Here is a 21,282-nt window from a genome sequence, read left to right as displayed (position 1 = left end):
TGACCAAATTTGGATGACTAGAGGTCCGGCTCCAAAGATTAGAAAAGTGGAAATTTGTCCTAAAACTTGCTCCGACCATAATGCTGTGAAAAATGAAGATGAAACTAACACCAACTGGCTCCTTCAGATGGAGGATGAATGACACCTTGTTTAGAGATGAAGAAGTGACCAAGAAGGCCCAAAAAACTTTGAGAAACTATTTTGAGATAAATATGAATACCACTGTTGAAAAAAGAGTAATCTGGGACGCAAGCAAAGCGGTCATGAGAGGGTTTCTGATTCAACAGAATGGAATAAAGAAGAGAACTCAAAATGAGAAAAAAGATAAAATTTTGGAGAAAATAAAGGAAGGCGAGAAGAAATTGAGAGAGAAACCAAAGTCACAAGAGATTCTGAGAGAAATAAAGCTACATCAAGTTCAATATATGAAAATGATGAATCAGGAAATTGAGTGGAAAATTAAACAGATGAGACAAAAGACATTTGAATCGGCCAGTAAATGTGGGAAACTGCTAGCTTGGCAAATGAAAAAAAGACAAAAACTTAACACCATTACAAATTTGGAAGTGGAAGGAAAGAATATACAGAATCCAGTGGAGTTTAGAAAATGTTTCCAGAGATACTTTAAACAACTATATACACAAGGGCCACAGAAAGAGATTGATATAGATCAATTTTTGGAAATAAATGGACTACAAAAAATCTCTCAAGAAAACAAGCTAATGTTGAACTATAAAATAACGGAACAGGAGGTAGAAGGTGCCATCCAGAATATGCAACTGGGTAAATCTCCAGGGCCGGACGGCTTAACTTCAAAATATTATAGATGCTTGAAAGATTGGATAATTCAACCACTAAAGGAAGTTTGTAATGGAATTTTGGAGGGGGGAAAAGCACCAGAGTCGTGGAAGGAAGCTTACATTACACTTATACCGAAATCTGAGTCTGAGAAGACACAACTTAAGAACTACCGCCCCATATCTCTGCTTAATGTGGATTACAAAATTTTTGCAGATATTTTGGCTAAAAGATTAAAAAAAGTACTAGCGGAAGAGATACATAAAGACCAAGCAGGCTTTCTCCCGGGCAGACACTTGTCTGACAACACGAGAAATATAATTAATATCTTAGAAAAATTACAAGTGAACATCAATACTAAAGCAGCTTTAATATTTGTAGATGCGGAAAAAGCTTTTGACAACATTTCTTGGAGTTTTATGAAGAAAAATCTTCAGGGGATGGGGGTTGGTCAAGGTTTTGGAAATGGTATAGGTGCAATTTATTCAGAACAAAAGGCTAAACTAATTGTTAACAATGTGGTGACAGAGGAATTTAAGATAGAGAAAGGGACACGACAAGGCTGCCCAATTTCCCCATTGCTCTTCATTTCGGTCCTGGAGGTTCTCCTAAATATGATCAGAAGGGACAAATTGGTTAAAGGTATACAAGTCAGAGCCAAACAGTACAAATTGAAAGCATTTGCAGATGATCTAGTACTGACATTACAGGAGCCAGAATCTAATACTAAAAGAGTATTGGAATTGATTCAAGAATTTGGTCAGGTTGCAGACTTTAAGTTGAACAAGTTAAAAACTAAGGTGCTAGAGAAAAATCTAACACCGATTGAGAAAGAGAGGTTTCAGAAGGAGCCAGGTTTAACATTGGCTACGAAAGTAAAATACCTGGGGGTTAATATGACCGCTAGGAACTTAAATTTATTTAAAGACAACTATGAAAAATGTTGGTCAGAAGTGAAAAAGGATTTAGAAATATGGTCAAATTTGAAGCTTTCCTTGCTAGGCCGTATTGCTGCTATAAAAATGAATGTATTGCCAAGAATGTTGTTTTTGTTTCAATCATTGCAAATTTTGAACAAAATGGACTGTTTCAAGAAGTGGCAGAGAGATATTTCCAGATTTGTCTGGCAGGGCAAGAAGCCCAGAATAAAATTTAAAATACTAACCGATGCAAAGGAAAGAGGTGGATTTGCCCTGCCAGACCTTAAACTTTATTATGAATCAGCAGCATTTTGCTGGCTGAAAGAATGGCTACTTCTTGAGAACACAGACATTTTGGATTTAGAAGGTTTCAATAATGTATTTGGGTGGCATGCATATCTGTGGTATGACAAGGTCAAAGCACATAAAGCATTTAAAAACCATATTGTCAGGAAAGCATTGTTCAATGTCTGGATAAGATATAAAGATTTACTTGAAAACAAAACCCCAAGGTGGCTATCACCGATGGAAGCGAAGGCTCAGAAAAAGCTCAATATGGAGGCCAAATGGCCGAAATATTGGGAGATTTTCGAACAAGAAGGAGATAAATTGAAACTGCAGAGTTTTGAGAAACTAAAAGACAAAGTGCGAGATTGGCTTCATTATTATCAAATAAGGGAGGCCTACAATCTAGACAAGAAAATTGGCTTCCAGGTGGAAAAATCAAAATTGGAAACAGAACTGTTAGATCCCAAAACTAAGATACTATCAAGAATGTATAACTTGTTGGCTGACTGGGAACAGTTATGGACCACAGGTATGAAATTTACGGCATGCAATGCCTTAAGAGAGAATATTATGAAAATGATATACAGGTGGTACATGACTCCAGTCAAGCTTGCAAAAATTTACCATTTGCCCGATAACAAATGCTGGAAATGTAAAGAAAAGGAAGGTACATTCTTTCACCTTTGGTGGACGTGCCCAAAGATTAAGGCTTTCTGGGAGATGATCTATAATGAAATGAAAAAGGTATTTAAATATACCTTCCTGAAGAAACCAGAGGCCTTTCTCCTGGGCATGGTCGGCCAATTGGTGTTAAAGAAGGATAGAACTTTTTTTATGTATGCCACAACAGCAGCAAGAATACTCATTGCAAAGTATTGGAAGACACAAGATCTACCCACCCAGGAAGAATGGCAGATGAAGGTTATGGACTATATGGAACTGGCGGAAATGACTGGCAGAATCCGAGACCAGGGAGAAGAGTTGGTGGAAGAAGATTGGAAGAAATTTAAAGACTACTTAGATAAATACTGCAAAATTAAGGAATGTTAGAATGATGTCGGAATGAAGTTAAGTAGGTTTGGCAGCAATGTTATAAAGGAGTATGTAAAAATGGATTGTTATTAGGTGAGAATGTAAAGTTATAACACATTAAGGTAAAAGATTAAGATAAAAACAAGGAGGGAAAGGATTTGCTGAATTAACTAATTGAACTGGAATACAAAAAAGGGAGGTGTGAGGAGGTCAGGGAAACAAGCAAATGAAATATAGTATATGAAAAGATTGATTTGTTTTTAACTGCTTTTTATTTTTCTGTACAGTACTTTGTATTTCTTTGTAATTTTGTATTTTGTATTTTTTTCCTTTTTTCCCCTTTCCTATTTTGTAACTTTTTTTGTAACCTTTTTTGAAATTTTAATAAATATCTTTTTTTTAAAAAAGGAAGATGGATACTTGCCTGCATGTTCTGAAATGCTAACAAGAAGGTACTTGTAACCTCATGCTCCCCACTGCTTTCCCCACCAGAATGCTAACAGCAAACACTGCACAATGCAGACAGAAAATGAAAAGACTGATATTAGGCTAATATGGCATGCTAAAATTCCAGGCTCTTGTTTGAAAGGAAGTCTCCATGCAAAATGTAATAGCTTTGTAACCTAGATCAATGCTTCTCAAACTTTTTTCACTGGGCCAAACTTTCAGAATAAAAATTTGCTCACACCACACTAATTTTTTTACTGGTAAATAATACATTGGGAAACAAAAAGAAACAACTCCTAGCAGTACTTGCTTTTGAAAAGATATCTAACCATATTCTGCAAATAAAAAAATACTTTGATGAAATGTTTCTTTGATTGTCCTAGAATCTTCCTGCCACACTTGCCTTCCTCTCCGGCCACACCAGTGTGGTGCTTCACACCCTTTAAGAACCACTGGTCGAATTAATGCTGGAAGGGGTTATAACCATAGAGTAAGTTGTCCTGCCAGGCTTAGCTCACTTTGGGAGGGACTAAGTTATGAAGCCTTTGTTTCCCCAGTCTACCTGAGAAACTCAATGTATGAGAATGTCTGAGCTGGTTGCTCCAAGTTCAGACCACAGGCTCTCACAAGCCACTTTTGAGAATAATAATAATAATAATAATAATAATAATAATAATAATAATAATAATATATTTATACTCTGCCCATCTGGTTGGGTTGTTTTTCTCTTTGACATCTGATGGGAGGGCGTTCCACAGGGCAGGTGAGAAGGCCCTCTGCCTGGTTCCCTGCAACCTTGCTTCTCGCAGCAAGGGAACCGCCTGAAGGCCCTCGGCACCTTCAGGTATACTGTTTAGGGCTTTAAAGGTCAGCACCAACACTTTGTGCTCGGAAACGTACTGGGAGCCAGTGTAGGTCTTTCTTTTTTCTTCCTCTTCTTTTTTTAAATGATATTTATTAAGAGTTTCAAGATTACAAAAAAAGAAGAAAAAACAAAAAAAGGAAAAGAAAAAAGAAAAAAGAAAAAAGATACATAAAAACCAATACGATAACACAACAGCAACAAAAAAGAAAAATACAAATCCCATATTACATATCTTATCTTTCATTTGCTTGTTTCCTTGACCTCCTCGCACCTCTCTTTTTGTATTCTAGCTTAATTAATTTTTTCAGCAAATTCTTTCCCTCTTTTTCAATTATTATTGAATAATTTATCTTGACAGTCTAACCTATTAATTAACTCAACAAATCCTTTCCATCACTAATTCCCAAAATAAAAGTTTTTCGTTATAGGCTTCTTCCAATTTTCATCCAACGTCCCTTCTTCCTGGTCTCGAGTTATGTCAGTCCTTACTGTCCTTTCCATCTAGTCCATCAACCTGGTAATCTTATGTCTGAGGCTCTTAAATCTCTTCCATGCCCCTTCTGCAGATCTTCTTCTTCTTGTTTATACTTGCACTTTTCCTTGTCTTTTGTTGGTCTCTTTCTTGATTTCTTTCCTTTCTCTCTTTTTTTAAAAAGAATTTTATTGAGTTTTCCAATAATTATATAAAAACAAAATAAAACAATAATATAGCACAGACAAAAAAAAAGCAAAACAAAAAAGAACAAGTATAATTTCATTCCCTTTTTTTCTTATACCTTACTTTCCTGACTTCCCCATACCTCCCCTCTCTGTATTCCAATTTCTATTATGTTAGTTCAGCAAATCCTCCCCCTTAATTTCATTTAAACTTTTAATCCTTCTTTTCTTGTTACTTATCCAATTCAGCTGAAAACCACGCAATTTCTAAGCCAACGCCATTCTAACATTCATTAATTTTGCAATATTTCTTAAGATAGTCCTTAAATTTCTTCCAATCTTCTTCCGCTGTCTCTCTCCCCTGCCCGTCATTTCTGCCAGTCCCATATAGTCTATCACCTTCATCTGCCATTCTTCCAAGGTGGGTAGATCTTGTGTCTTCCAATACTTTGCGATGAGTATTCTTGCTGCTGTTGTAGCATACATAAAGAATGTTCTATCCTTCTTTGGCACTGTTTGGCCGACAATACCCAAGAGAAAGGCCTCTGGTTTCTTCAGAAAGGTATATTTAAATACCTTTTTCAATCCATTATATATCATTTCCCAGAACGCCTTAATCTTAGGGCACGTCCACCAAAGGTGAAAAAAGGTACCTTCATTTTCTTTACATTTCCAACATTTATTATCAGGCAAGTGGTAAATTTTTGCAAGCTTGACTGGGGTCATGTACCACCTGTAAATCATTTTCATAATGTTTTCTCTTAAGGCATTACATGCCATAAATTTCATACCGGTGGTCCACAACTTTTCCCAGTCAGCAAACATAATGTTATGACCAATGTCTTGTGCCCTCTTAATCATAGCTGATTTCACTGTTTCGTCCTGTGTATTCCATTTCAACAGCAAATAATACATTTTTGACAAATTTTTAGTATTGGATTCTAACAATTCTGTTTCCAATTTGGATTTTTCCACCTGGAAGCCAACTTTCCTGTCCATCTTGTAAACCTCCATTATTTGATAATAATGAAGCCAGTCTCGCACTTTATCTTTTAATTTCTCAAAACTCTGCAATTTCAATTTGTCCCCTTCTTGTTCCAAAATTTCCCAATATTTCGGCCATTTGGACTCCATATTAAGCTTTTTCACAGCTTTCGCCTCCATTGGCGACAACCACCTTGGGGTTTTACTTTCCAGCAGATCTTTATATCTAATCCAGACATTGTACAATGCTTTCCTGACAATATGATTTTTTAAAGCTTTGTTTTTTTTAATAATAATTTTTAATGATTTTCAAAACAGACAACAAACAAAACAAGAAAAAAACAAACACACTTCAAAAGACAAATACATACAAATAAAATTTGACTTCCCCATACCTCCCTTTCACTGCATCCTTATTTTACCATTTTTTAGCAACCCTTCAATCAATTCTAATTAACTCTCTTTAGATTTTTCTTAACATTATCATTTACAGCTGTAATTCTCTGTTTCTTACCCCTTAACATCTTATCAGTCCATAATTTTACAACAGTTTTTAAGATATACTTTAAATTTTCCCCAATCCTCCTCCACTGTCTCTTTCCTCTGGTCGCGGATTCTGCCGGTCATCTCTGCCAGTCCCATAAATTCAGTCACCTTCGTCTGCCATTCTTCCAGAGTAGGTAGTTCTTGCATCTTCCAATACTTTGCCAACAGAATTCTTGCTGCTGTAGTTGCATACATAAAGAATGTCCTATCCTTCTTTGGTACCAATTGGCCGACCATGCCCAAGAGAAAAGCCTCCGGTTTCTTGGCAAATGTCCACTTAAGGACTTTCTTAATTTCATTATAGATCATTTCCCAGTAGGCCTTAATCTTTGGGCAGGTCCACCAAAGGTGGTAGAAAGTTCCTTCAGATTCCTTACATTTCCAGCAATTATTATTGGGCAAATGATAGATCTTTGCAAGCTTGACTGGGGTCATGTACCACCTGTAGATCATTTTCATTATGTTCTCTTTCAAGGCACTACATGCCGTAAACTTAATACCGGTGGTCCATAACTGTTCCCAGTCAGCGAACATAATATCATGACTGATGTCCTGTGCCCATTTAATCATAGCTGATTTCACCGTTTCATCCTGTGTGTTCCATTTCAGCAGCAAATTATACATTCTGGACAGATTCTTAGTATTGGGTTCTAACAATTCTGTTTCTAACTTTGACCTCTCCTTCTGAAAACCTAGTTTCCTGTCTTGCTTAAATGTCTCATTTATCTGACGATAATGTAGCCGATTTTTAAAAGCTTTGTGTGCTTTAACCTTGTCATACCACAAATATGCATGCCACCCAAAAGTATTATTAAAACCTTCTAAGTCCAGAATGTCTGTGTTTTCAAGAAGTAGCCAATCCTTCAACCAGCAGAAAGCTGCCGATTCATAATATAGTTTAAAGTCTGGCAGGGCAAATCCCCCCCTTTCCTTTGCATCAGTTAAAATCTTAAATTTAATTCTGGGCTTCTTGCCCTGCCAGACGAATTTCGAAATGTCTTTCTGCCACTTCTTGAAACAGTCCATCTTGTCCACAATTTGCAATGTTTGAAACAAAAACAACATTCTAGGCAATACATTCATCTTTATAACCGCAATTCGACCAGTTAAGGAAAGCTTCAAATTTGACCAAATTTCTAAATCTTTCTTCACTTCTGTCCAAGTTTTCTCATAATTGTCTTTAAATAAATTCGCATTTTTAGCTGTCATATTAATCCCCAAATATTTCACATTCTTAACCACAGTTAATCCTGTCTCATTCTGAAACCTCTCTTTTTCAAAAGCTGTTAAATTTTTCTCCAATACCTTAGTTTTTAACTTATTCAATTTAAAACCTGCAACTTGACCAAACTCTTGAATTATTTCTAAGACCCTTTTTGTACTAGATTCAGGCTCTTGTAATGTAAGTACCAAGTCATCAGCAAATGCTCTCAATTTGTACTGTTTGGCTCCGACCTGTACCCCTTTAACCAGCTGATCCTTTCTAATCATGTTCAACAAGACCTCCAGGACTGATATAAAAAGTAATGGAGAGATTGGGCACCCCTGACATGTCCCTTTCTCTATCTTAAATTCTTCCGTAACCACATTGTTTACAATTAACTTTGCTTTTTGTTCAGAGTATATTGCACCTATACCATTTTCAAACTCTTGGCCTACCCCCATCCCCCAGAGATTCTTCCTCATAAAGCTCCAAGAAATATTGTCAAAGGCTTTCTCCGCGTCCACAAATATCAAAACTGCCTTAGTGTTTATATTCACTTCCAACTTTTCCAAGATGTCTACCATATTCCTTACGTTGTCTGACAAATGTCTTCTTGGGAGAAAGCCCGCTTGGTCTCTATGAATCTCCTCCATCAGAACTTTTTTCAATCTCTTAGCCAAAATGTCAGCAAAGATTTTGTAATCCACATTTAGTAAAGAAATAGGGCGGTAGTTCTTAAGTTGAGTTTTTTCAGTCTCTGTCTTCGGTATAAGTGTAATAAATGCTTCTTTCCACGATTCTGGTGCCCTTTTCCCTCCCAAAATTTCGTTGCAGACTTCCTTCAAAGGTTGTAATAACCACTCCTTCAAAGCTTTATAGTATCTGGAAGTCAGCCCATCTGGTCCCGGAGATTTACCCAATTGCATATTTTGAATGGCACCTTCTATTTCCTGTTCAGTTATTTTCTGGTTCAGTACTAATTTACTTTCATCAGAAATTTTTTGTAATCCATTTATTTCAAGGAATCGGTCTATGTCCGTTTCTTTCTGCGGCCCTTGTGAATACAGTTGTTTGAAATATCTCTGGAAGCATCTTCTGATTTCAGTTGGATTGTAAATATTCCTTCCTTCCACTTCTAGGTTTGTCACCGTATTTAATTTTTGTCTTTTCCTTATTTGCCAAGGCAAAAGTTTCCTTTCTCAATGAGGAGTAGGTCTCTGGGGGATTCCAGCCCATAATTGTCTCCATCTCCCCTCATCAGACCAGCCCATTTCCCACAGTCCCACTCCCCACAGTCATCAATATAATCCAAAAAATATTTAACAGCATATTTCAAAGTCCCTCCAAAGTTAAGAGCCTCCTCAGCTCCAGGCTCCCCCTGGCCCACTCCAAATTCAATCTTCCAAAACAGCGGCTTATGCTCCTGCAGGGCCTCGGATCTCTCCATTTGTATTGCTTGAGGTGCAACTGCAACCTCCTCCATTATCATCTGCCCTTGCACTTGCCCAGTCAAACCAGTTTCCTGAGTTGGTCCCTGTATGATTTCTGTGTCAGTATTCCCTGTTTGTCCACATTCACTGACTACAGCAGTCATCAAATCCAACTTCTCATTCATCAAATCCATCTTCTCATGCAACTGCTCCAGCAAAGCATTTCTCTTGCAAAAAGCAAGCACCAAAACTTCCTCCCAACACATTTTTATTCAAGGTCAAAAGACTGGTCCCACGATCTTAATCTCACAGCTGTAAAGTTGCCAAGTAAACTGTAGCAACAATTTGACAAGCTCCCTCTAGAGGAGACAATTTCTATTTGTATCCATCTTTTTAATGCATGTCCAACAAAAGAAAGTTACTTTCAATTTTCAAATATTTTGTTTCTTTAAAATGCAGAAGGCAACATTGGAATCAGTTTGTTTCTCTTTTTTTTTAGCTACCGTATTTTTTGCTCTGTAACACGCACCTGACCATAACACGCACATCGTTTTTAGAGGAGGAAAACAAGGGAAAAAACATTCTGAATGAAACAGTGGATGTATCATTTTTGTGCTTCATGCTGTGGCCACAGACATGTGATCTGATGGTGAATTTGGGGTGACCCAATGCAAATATCCTGAGAATTCCTGTGAATCCATGCTTTGTAACCACATTTTTGCACAATTGCAGCCCCAGGCAACAGTGGGTGCGTGATTTTTTTGGTGCAGGCTGTAGCCATGGACATGCTATGTGATCTGATGGTGAATTTGGGGTGACCCAATGCAAAGATCCTGAGGATCCATGTGGATCTATGCTTTGTAACCACATTTTAAGTGGGGAGCGAAGGAAAAACAAAGAAGGGACATGAGAGGGGTGTGCAGAGAAGCAGCTGGCTAAGAATGCAGGAGAGGAATTTAACGGGAGAGAGGAAAGAAAGGCAAAGGTTTCCCCCCACCCAAGCCAGCCATATCTCTCTCTCTCTCTCTCTCTCCCCCCCCCTTCCCCTCTGCTTTCCCCTCTGCTTGCCTGGAGGGGAGGGGCTTTCCCTGCTCTTTGTTCCGTTTGAGCAAACACAGCAACGAAATAGAGGAGGGTGGGCAGTAAGACCCTGAGGCAGAATGCAGGAAAGCAGCCGCTTCCTCTTTTCAGGTTTCCCTTCTCCGTGAAGCGCGATTTGATTTTTGTCTGATTTTTCGGCTCCAGGGACCACACATTCGCTCAATAACACGCACAGACATTTCCCCTTCCTTTTTAGGAGAAAAAATCTGCGTGTTATAGAGGGAAAAATACGGTATCTGTCAAAATGTTCCATTCACAGTCAATGGATGTCTCCAAGAATTTCTGTCTCTGACACCCCGTTCCCAGGTTTGAGACGGTGGAAACTTATTTTTCTTTACTCCCTCTCCTGCAGGCTTAAACAGTCAAATCCCCCCCTTTTCTCCTGCTTCCAAGGGGGTTTTAGTGGTTATAAATGAAGGAAATTTCGACCTTTACAAACAACTTTCCAGGCTATTAGCTTACAAGGTTTTTGCTTCAGTCTATTTACAAAAAGCGGAAGGCGGACTTCCTGTTTTGAACCTTCCCGCTTCAGTGCCAAATTAGGGTGTTTCTTGATCCAATTTTCCGTTTTTACTCACAGGTACTTGTTTAGAGTTCAATTGTCAACAGGAAAAAGTCAGCGCTCTCCGGCAATGGCTATGTGGCTTTCCTCCGTGAAAGTACCAATCAGTTCGCAGCACCGCGCTGCTCACCCCACTTCGCTCCAGAGCCCCAAAATGGGGTTCCCCGCGAGTGGGGAGGCGCTCCTGGTGCCCTGCCGAACCCCATATTCCCAGGCTTCATCCACCTGGGATTTCTAGCGGGTCCCCACCATTGCCGCGGCAGGAAGACCCAGTTTCCACAGAGCCCGTTCCTCCAGTCGGAGGAACTCTGCCATTTGCCGATGGCGCTAACCCGGAAGTCCCCAGTGTAGGTCTTTCAGGACCGGTGTTATGTGGTCTCAGCAGCCACTCCCAGTCACCAGTCTAGCTGCCACAATCTGGATTAGTTGTAGTTTCTGGGTCACCTTCAAAGGTAGTCCCACATAGAGCGCATTGCAGTAGTCCAAGTGAGAGATAACCAGAGCATGCACAACTCTGGCAAGACAGTCTGCAGGCAGGTAGAGTCTCAGCCTGCGTACCGGGTGGAGCTGATAAACAGCTGCTCTGGACACAGAATTGACCTGCGCCTCCATGGACAACTGTGAGTCCAAAATGACTCCCAGGCTGCACACCTGGTCCTTCAGGGGCACAGTTACCCCATTCAGGAACAGGGAGTCCTCCACACCAGCCCGCCCCCTGTCCCCCCAAAACAGTACTTCTGTCTTGTACTTCTTATAAATGATTTAGGAAATTTCACCACTGTGACTAAGTCAAATTTTACTTTTCCTTGCAACTTTTTCTGAATGCTGTATGGATAAAGCAAATGAACCTGACCTTTGGAGAATTGGTAAGTAAACCATTTTTAACCTACCTGATGTGTCGTCTTTTTCTATGCTTGGGGAACAGGGAAACTTTGGAAGGAAAGGTACATTGTAAGGCATACTGTAAAGGTCTAACAGCCTATAATTCCATGCTTTACCTTGCTGCACATCCTGTGATTTTAAATCTTTGCTAGAATTTTCTCACTGAAGGGTACTTCCCCAAAACCAGGATCTTATCATCCTATTTCATTACATGAAACCAACACTTAGACAGCCAAAATGGCACAATTTGTACACAAAGCGGGAATTGGAGGAAGTCCAAGTTTGGCCAAACAAATAAATTTCCTTACTCGGGGGCAGGTATGGGAGGGTGGGAGACAACAAAAACAGCTGTGACCATGGAATACTAACTGACTGTTGGAGGTGTGGATAGAAAGGAGTAGGAATGGTATTCTAGGCTGGCCTCAACTGCAACACTCCACATGGCAATGCTGTTGCATGTCACAGTTGTACCATCCCCATCTGAAAACCTGGAGAACCACAGTGATTTGCGGTGGAGAAGAGGAGCATGGGGGCAGGGCTTACCCCTCTCTCCACCCACCACTTCTCCTTTCAGAATCAGCTCCTCCCACAAATTCCCCTTAGAAGAAAGGAACTGTTGGGCCTTCGGCATGCCGCTTGCTGCACTTAATGTGTGGCTTGACCCTCCCACTGATATGCGGGAAGCTGCTGGCAGCAGTCAGAAAGATGTCAATGGGCAAAGCTGCCTTCCTCCCTGCTATTCCTCTGCACTCTGAAGTCCTTGGAGCACCAGGGCAGTTCTGAAAATATAGCAGGCTTTTTAACACCAAGCAGGATTACCCACAAATCTGTGGGAAAAGCCACCTCTATCAACACAGATGCTCCCCCACCCTTTGGACTGGAATGATTCCTTTTTGCAGCACACTGATAGGCGATTACAGGTTTTGGTGCCTTGCTGGGAAATGTAGACTCTGAAATAACAAGGAAGGAATTATGGAAGCATGACTTTCATTGCACCTTAAAAAAGAAAATATATTAACCAACCCAATAAGTTCTTGGAGGATATTTTGCCAGGCAAGCTGACAGCATGAATAGTTCTTGTAGGGAAGAAACAGAAACTGAATATTACTCAGAAGCAGATTCAAAAGCTCAGAGTCTCTTTGTGATAGTCAAGGCAGCCTCCTCACAGCCATACCCTCTTCTATGATTAGATTATCATATTTAATAATACAATAATAATAATTAAGGATGCATTGGAATGATTGACACAAATCTCCATGGGCTGCCTTTCAGCTGGATCTACTATTTTCTGTGCATTTCTCCATTATCTTTCTTTTGAGTGACTTCAGTTGTGTTTACATTAAAGTTCCACACTATGTAACTTGCATACCATTCTCTTGAGAATGAATCATACAACTATGGAGTTGGAAGGGTCCCTGAGGATCATCTAGTCCAACCAACCTCTGCAATGAAGGAATATGCAGCCGTCCCATATGGGGATTGAACCTGCAACCTTGGCATTATCAGAACCACACTCTAACCAACTGAGCTATCCAGGCTCACTGGGAGTTTCAGTGTTCCCTCTGGTGCCTCCTATGGATGCATGACCTGAATGCATGTCTCCAGGCACTGCAGTCATCTGTTTGGGATTCCCACACTGCAGAGTTGGTGTTGTCAGTCTTCATGTCACGTTTGCAGACATCTTGCAACATAGAGTTGGTCTGTTAACAGGCCTGGTGCCTGAAGCCAGCTCCCCAGCTCACGTCCTTGGGGATCCTGCCATCTTCCATCCTGGGGACATGACCAAACCAGCATAGAGGTTGCTGAGACAGGAGTGTGAATGTGGGCATAGCCAGGATTTATTGGGGAGAGAGGCTTTATGTTGGGGGGGCTGAACTGAGTTATCTGCGACACAGTTGGCCAGTTAATTTAATTAAGTTTTTATTTATTTACTTGATTTCATGCCTGCACAACTGATGGATTGATAGTTTAAATGGTTTAGATCCATTTCAGTCCGGTTTCCGTCCTGGTTTTGGGACCAAGGCGGCTCTGGTTGCCCTAACAGATGATCTCCGTAGACAACTGGATCAAGGCAGGTCAGGACTGCTGATCCTTTTAGATTTGTCAGCAGCCTTTGACATGGTCAATCATGATCTTCTGGACCACCGCCTCGCAGACGTGGGGATACAGGGCATAGCCCGTAACTGGTTGTGCTCTTTTATCTCTGGTTGGGGAAAGAGGGTGGCACTAGGGAGGGAAATGTCATTGCGCCACCCCTTGGTGTGTGGAGTGCCGCAGGGCACAATCTTCTCCCTGATGCTTTTTAACATCTTTATGTGCCCCCTTGCCCAGACTGTTCGGAGCTTTGGGCTGGGCTGTCACCAATATGCTGATGACACTCAGCTCTATCTGCTGATGGATGGCCACACCGACTCGGCCCCTTACACACTCACCAGATGCTTGGAAGCTGTGGCTGGATGGTTTCGTGGGAGCCGATTGAAACTAAATCCTTCAAAGACAGAGGTCCTATGGCTAGGTCGGGATGGCATGAGGATGAGGGACCAACTCCCTTCTCTTGCGGGGGCCCAATTAGTGCCATTGCCTTCCGTTAAGAGTTTGGGTGTAATCCTTGATTCCATTAAGAGTTTGGGTGTAATCCCTTTCCATGGAGGCGCAAGTTACAGCAACAGCCAAGGCGACATTTTTCCACCTTCGCCGCATCAAGCAGTTGGTCCCTTACCTTTCCCGCCCCGACCTGGCCACAGTGATCCATGCGACGGTCATCTCCAGGCTTGACTACTGTAATTCGCTCTATGCGGAGCTGCCCTTGAAGCTGTCCCATAAACTCCAGTGGGTGCAGAATGCTGCAGCGAGGCTCCTCACAGGGTCTCTGCCATGGGAGCATATTCACCCAGTGCTTTTCCAGCTGCACTGGCTCCCGGTGGAGTACAGGGTCAGATTTAAGGTGCTGGTTTTGACCTTTAAAGCCCTTCACGGCCTAGGACCCTCGTACCTACGGGACCGCCTCTCCTGGTCTGCCCCATGGAGAGCCTCAAGGTCCATAAATAGCAACACCCTAGAGGTCCCAGGTCCTAAGTAAGACAGATTGGCTTCAACCAGAGCCAGAGCCTTTTCAACTCTGGCTCCGGCTTGGTGGAACGCTCTGCCTCATGAGACCAGGGCCCTGCAGGATCTGATCTCTTTCCGCAGGGCCTGTAAGACAGAGTTGTTCCGCCTGGCCTTTGGCTTGGAGCCAATTTGATTCCCTCTTCTTTTTCATTTTTCCTTTCTCCTCCTGCGATGAGGCTACATTTTAATATTTTAATGTTTCAATATTTTAATGTTGTTTTTAAATTGTAATCATTCAACTTGTTTGTATTATTACTTGTTAGCTGCCCTGAGCCCGGTCTTGGCTGGGGAGGGAGGGGTATAAATAATAATAATAATAATAATAATAATAATAATAATAATAATAGTTGGAAGTCACTCTTTACCTTATTTCTACCTCTCTCTTTCTGTTTTGTTATCATTCTTATTTTTTCCTTTCTCAGTATTTTACTACTACCACCACCACCACTACTACTAATAATAATTTATACCCTGCCCATCTGGCTGGGTTTCTCCAGCCACTCTGGGCGGCTCCCAATCAAATATTAAAAACACAATACTGCATTAAACATTAAAAACTTCCCTAAACAGGGCTGCCTTCAGATGTCTTCTCTTTGACATCTGGTGGGAGGGCGTTCCATAGGGCGGGTGCCACTACTGAGAAGGCCCTCTGCCTGGTTCCCTGTAACTTGGCTTCTCAGAGCGAGGGAACCACCTGAAGGCCCTCAGCGCTGGACCTCAATGTCTGGGCAGAATGATGGCGGGTGGAGACGCTCCTTCAGGTATACTGGGCTGAGGCCATTTAGGGCTTTCAGGGTCAGCACCAACACTTTGAATTGTGCTTGGAAACGTACTGGGAGCCAATGTAGGTCTTTCAGGTGTTATATGGTCCCTCCAGCTGTTCCCAGTCACCAGTCTAGCTGCCGCATTCTGGATTAGTTGTAGTTTCTGGGTCACCTTCAAAGGTAGCCCCATGTAGAGTGCATTGCAATCGTCCAAATGGGAGATAACCAGAGCATGCACCACTCTGGCAAGACAGTCTGCGGGCAGATAGGGCTTCAGCCTGTGTGCCAGACAGAGCTGGTAGACAGTTGCCCTGGACATAGAATTGACCTGCGCCTCCATGGACAACTGTGTCCATAATATGTTATCTGTCTGAACTGCATGCAAATGAAGGTGATGTGCAGTCAGAAGGACCCTGTGTGAGAGATGGGGTGGGGAATCTCCAGGGTGAGAGGCTGAGAGAAAAGAAGGACGCTCCTAGATGTGAGGTGGGAGGACATACATTTTTCTGTACAGAACAAAAAAAAATTCCTTCCAGTAGCACCTTAAAGACCAACTAAGTTAGTTCTTGGTATGAGCTTTCGTGTGCATGCACACTTCTTCAGATACACTGAAACAGAAGTTACCAGACCCTTCTATATAGTGAGAAGGTGGGGAGGGGTATTACTCAGAAGGGTGGTGGGAATGGGTGATTGGCAGATAGCTGTGATGAGCCTGTTGACGACTGCAATAGGTCTTACAGGAAAAAGCAAGGGGTGAGAAGGTGAAAAATGGCTTTGTCATGTATAATGAGATAAGAATCCAAGGTCTTTGTTCAGACCAGGTCTCTCCATGGTTTTAAGTTTGGTAATAAGTTGCAATTCAGCAGCTTCTCTTTCCAGTAGCTTCTCTTTTCTGTACAGGACAAAAGTTAAGATATGTCTGTGAGAAATGATTCTCTTATCTATCTCTTCTATCTTTTATCTGTTATTTCATTCTTTTTAAAATTCTTTTTTGTGTTATTAGTTTGTCTTTTTTTTAATGTGAAAAATGTTAATAAAACTTTTTTTAAAAAATGGAATGTGGGCTTGGGAGAACACATCTTTGTTTAAAACTCTGTCCTGCCATATGATACCCAAAATTTTCCTGATGCAGTACATGTGGAAGGTGTTGAGGTGTCGCTCCTGATGGTTGTAAGTTGCCCACGACTCACCACCATGAAGCAGTGTGCTCAACCCACAAGCCTTGTAGGCCTTCATCTTGGTATTGGGTGTTAGCATCACATTCTCCCAGACCCTTTTGAAGAGGTCAGCCATTTCTGTGGCAGCCTTGCCAATAGGTTTGTCCAGCTCAGCATCCGTGGAGAGGCTGCTTGTTATGGTGGAGCCATGCAGAAAAAACCAAGCATGTGGTCACCAATGCTGATACATGGAGTGCTGCCGAAGATCTGGCCCAGGATGTTGGTCTTCATCAGGCTGATAGCAAGGCCAAACTCAGTGCAGGCTTGGACGAAACAGCTGATGAGCTTTCTGATGAGTTTCTGAGTGTGCTGTCAAGGCTGTGCCATCTGCACAAAAACATATCTTGCTGTTAGGGAACTGCCATCGGAGCTAGAGGCAGAGGGAAGGCTCCAGAGGGATGCCGGAGAGGGTCCCAGTAGGGAGAGAGGCAGCCCATCTGCTGGGGAAGGAAATCAGTGTAACACCAGTGGAGAAGGGGGGCAGATGGGGGAATAGGAGAGGAGGCTCTAGGACTCTTCACCGGAGACCAGCGGAGAGAGCACGGGTGCTCCGCTGCCCACACCCTCCCTGCGCAGAAGACTTCCGCGCAGGGAGAGTAGGAGGAGACTTGGCGTCAAAGAACTTCTTTGCTGGAAGAAGTTCAAGAAACGCCCACTGGCGGATTCTGCCAGCGACTGAGACAGCCACGAAGTGAAGGGCTCAACCAGACAGAAAGGGTTCAACCAGGTAACCTGGCCAGGAGTGGCGGCAACTTACGCATGAGCAACCCCTATTACCATTACACTTGCATAAGGACCTGTCACACTTTTGTCTCGGTGTGTGAGATATGCCAGATTGAACAGATGCCCGTTGCTCCTTGAATATACGGTACATTATCTTGAGTTGAGCTGAAGGCATAGGGGAGTAACAGGAGGAGGAATATGCAAAAGAGAATTGGGGTAAGTACCCTGTTTCACACCACTCTTTTTAGGGAAGACATCTGAGGATGAGGCTCATATTGGACAGTGCCACATATGTTCTCATGGAAGAACACAATCATAGTGTGGTGCATTTCATCTTGTTGAGCAGTGTGAAGAGTCCTTTTCTGCTAACAAAGTCAAAGGCCTATGTCAGGTCTATAAAGACAACATACAAGGGGCTCCTCTGATCTTGCCATTTCTCATGCAGCTGGTGCAGTGAGAAAATCACCTCCACTCCTGACCTTTGAGCTCTAAAGCTGCATTGTGACTCAGGGTAGACCCTGTCAGGAAATGATTGTAATATGTAGAGAACTACATGGACAAAGGGTTTCCCCACAGTGCTCAGCAGGGAGACCCACAGTAGTTCTTGTAGTAATGTCAGTCCCCTTTGTTCTAGACTATTGTGTCCAATTCTGGGCACCACAATTTAAGAAGGGGGTTGACAGGCTGGAACATGATCAAGGTTTTGGAAGCAAAGCCTTATGAGGAATGGTTGAAGGACCTGGGTATGGCTATCCCTGTCCAGGAATGACTGTAGTTGAAGAGCCAGGCACTCCTAGCCACAACGACACTAGTGACAATGAGATGTACAGGAATACCCCCAAGCTAGTTTCTCGAGCATAGGAAGTAGAGTCCCCTCGAACTCGCTGGGTTTTCTTTCGCGCTATAGACTTGGAAGATTCCGGTGCTACTGAGGATGGCTAGGCATAGGCGCCGACTCCATGGGGCCTGAGGGGGCCCGAGCCCCCTCAAAAATTCGTTTGGGGGGGCTCTGCCCCCCCAATAATTTAAGAAAATTATTACCGTAAATTTCGCTCTGTGCGTGTTATTGAGCGAATGTGTGGTCCCTGGAGCTGACTCGCCGGAGCGCAGGGGCTTTCCTGCATTCTGCCTCAGGGTCTTACTGCCCACCCGCTTCTGTTGCTGCGTTTGCTCAAACTCAACAAAGAGCAGGGAATCCCCTGCCCTCCTGGCAAGCAGAGGGTTAAGGAAAGGATCGAGTCCTTCCTTCTAATTCTTTCCTAGTCACACTGCGTGCAGGCTCCAGGTGGGAGAGAGAGAGAGAGAGAGGGCTGGCTTGGGGGGGGGGACTTTTGCCTTCCTTTCCTGCCCCCCACCCCGTTAAACTCCTCGCCTGCATTCTTAGCCAGCTGCTTCTCCGCACACCCCTCTTGTGCTTCTTGTCCCTTCTGTGTTTTTCCTTCCCTCCCAATTTAAAACGTGGTGACAAAGCACGGATCCACATGGATCCTCAGGATTTTTGCACTGGGTCACTCCAAATTCACCATCAGATAACATAGCATGTCCATGGCTACAGCCTGCACCAAAAAAATCACGCAACCACTGTTGCCTAGGGTCACAGTGGTGCAAAAACGTGGTTACAAAGCACGGATCCACATGGATCCTCAGGATTTTTGCATTGGGTCACCCCAAATTCACCATCAGATCACATAGCATGTTCATGGCTACATCTTGCACCAAAAAAATCACGCACCCACTGTTGCCTAGGGTCACAGTGGTGCAAAAACGTGGTTACAAAGCACGGATCCACATGGATCCTCAGGATTTTTGCATTGGGTCACCCCAAATTCACCATCAGATCACATAGCATGTCCATGGCTACATCTTGCACCAAAAAAATCACGCACCCACTGTTGCCTAGGGTCACAGTGGTGCAGAAACGTGGTTACAAAGCATGGATCCACATGGATCCTCAGGATTTTTGCATTGGGCTACTCCAAACTCACTGTCAGATATTAAAAATCTTTATAAAATAGAGAATTAAATACATACAGAATGTTAAATTTTCAGTTTCGAAATATTAGTACTAGTTTAATACTGTATTTCTATATTACAATAGTACTGTATTAGTTATTTTCAAATACTTAAATATTTTTAGGGTGTAAGACCCAATTAAAGCCCGTTATTTACATACAGTATTACAGTATTTACATACAGTATTAGGCATACTGTATTAACTTTATTAACTGTATTAAAGCATTAACTTTGAGATATTATTTTTATTTAATGAACCCTCAGCCTTATTCAAAGTAAGCTTAAATTAGCTATTTCACTTATTAATCAAAGTGCTATTACCGTGCGACAGCAATATTTTATGTTTTATTCCTTTAATGATAGTCTTTTCAGAGCTATATATTCACTGCTCTGTAATAGTCTATAAGCATAATTGTTACTGTAAATTAAATTAGCTTTTTACGAAAATACCGTGCGTGTTTATGTTTTGTTTCTTTTTTCAAAGCCAAAAAGTGTTTCAGGCTTGTCGAGTTTCCCGGAGTGTGGAGTTATAGAGAGTCGAGTTTTCGGGGTTCTAATGTTGATCATATGACTCTAAAATACTTTTTAAAAACTTTAAAACTCACTAATTTTCATCTAAAATTGGTCAGAAGCAGTGTACCAGCCCAGCGGGAGGGGCTGCTCCAGCCCATCAGAGCTCCAGCTGTTCCAAGTATTAGTCCCTCCTACCTCCTTTCCGCGCCCTCCCTCCCGCCCGGGCGCACCAATAAGAGACGGGAAAAGTTTGCGCGGAGCCAGTGAGGAGGGGGCGGCGTGCCGCTGGGACCAATCAGCGTGGACCTCGGCTTCTCGTGCTGGAGCGTCGGGGTCGGCTTGGCTGCTTCAGTCTGCCTGGCGCTTCTAGCTCGATCGCCCGCTGACTGACTGGCCGACTGGCTGTTGTCTCCTTTCCTCCTCTTCCTCCGGGCCTGGAATGCACGACCGAGGGCAGCGGTAGAGCGCGGCAGCCGCCCGGTGGCTAAAATGAAGGGCGGCGGGGCAGCTCCGCCAGTCGCGGCGCCCCCTCCTTGTCCACTGCGCCTCTGCGCGATCCTAGCCGCCGCTCTGCTCAGCGTCAGGGCGGAGCCCACCTGCCAGCGCGTCCGCGCGGCTTTCCAGGCGCTCCAGCCCGGCGCCAAGTGGCTTCCCGAGAGTCCCGGGGCAGGTGAGTTCCTGCTGGCGGGGGGCGGATGTGCGGGTGTACGCGGCGCAGGCGGCGGGTCCGGGGGGGTGGGATGGCAACTTTGCAGCGTTGAGCAGCTCCGGAAGCTTGCGCAACTTCAGAGCCCCCCAGTTGGCTTCTGGCTCTCGGCCCCAGGTGGTGGGGGCTTCTGGGGACGTCTGGTCGGCTCTGGACATCGGAAATCCTCAAGGAAGGTTGAACTGAAGTGCCCGTCTGTGGGGACGGACCCGGGGTCTGCCTGGGTGGGAAAGGCGACTTTTCTGGCCAGTAGGTGCTGGGGCTGAGCCCGGGCATAGCCTCGAGGAAGGCACCTGGGTGCCCCTCCACCAGCCCCCCCAAAGCTGCCTTTCCTTGGCCCAGCCAGGGCACCCCACGTTCCACCGCTGCTCGTCGTGTCCAGCGGGTGCCGGTTCTGCTCCCAGCGTCCCGTTCCCGGGCAGATTTCGCTGGAGTTGCGGGGGCAGGGAGTTTTAGGTAATCTTGCGCTTTTTCTTATTTGGGATTCGGAATTAAGTCCGCTCTCCTGGCTGGGTTTTCTCC

General features: G+C 43.3%; 1 protein-coding gene across 3 annotated transcripts in view; it reads left to right on the top strand.

Moving 5' to 3' along the window:
- Positions 1-20,418: 20,418 nt before the first annotated feature.
- The window catches only part of GPC3 (glypican 3), a 239,340-nt gene continuing 238,476 nt past the window's right edge, over positions 20,419-21,282 (top strand). For all 3 annotated transcript variants that reach the window (XM_081896964.1, XM_081896963.1, XM_081896962.1), the window contains exon 1: positions 20,419-20,724. In XM_081896964.1, the coding sequence (XP_081753090.1) occupies positions 20,544-20,724 (181 nt within the window). In that variant the 5' untranslated portion in view covers positions 20,419-20,543. The remainder of the gene's footprint in view (positions 20,725-21,282) is intronic.

This window comes from Podarcis melisellensis, assembly GCF_964234715.1.
Source record: "Podarcis melisellensis genome assembly, chromosome: Z".
Taxonomy (NCBI): domain Eukaryota; kingdom Metazoa; phylum Chordata; class Lepidosauria; order Squamata; family Lacertidae; genus Podarcis; species Podarcis melisellensis.
This window is presented reverse-complemented; position numbering and strand designations above follow the sequence as displayed.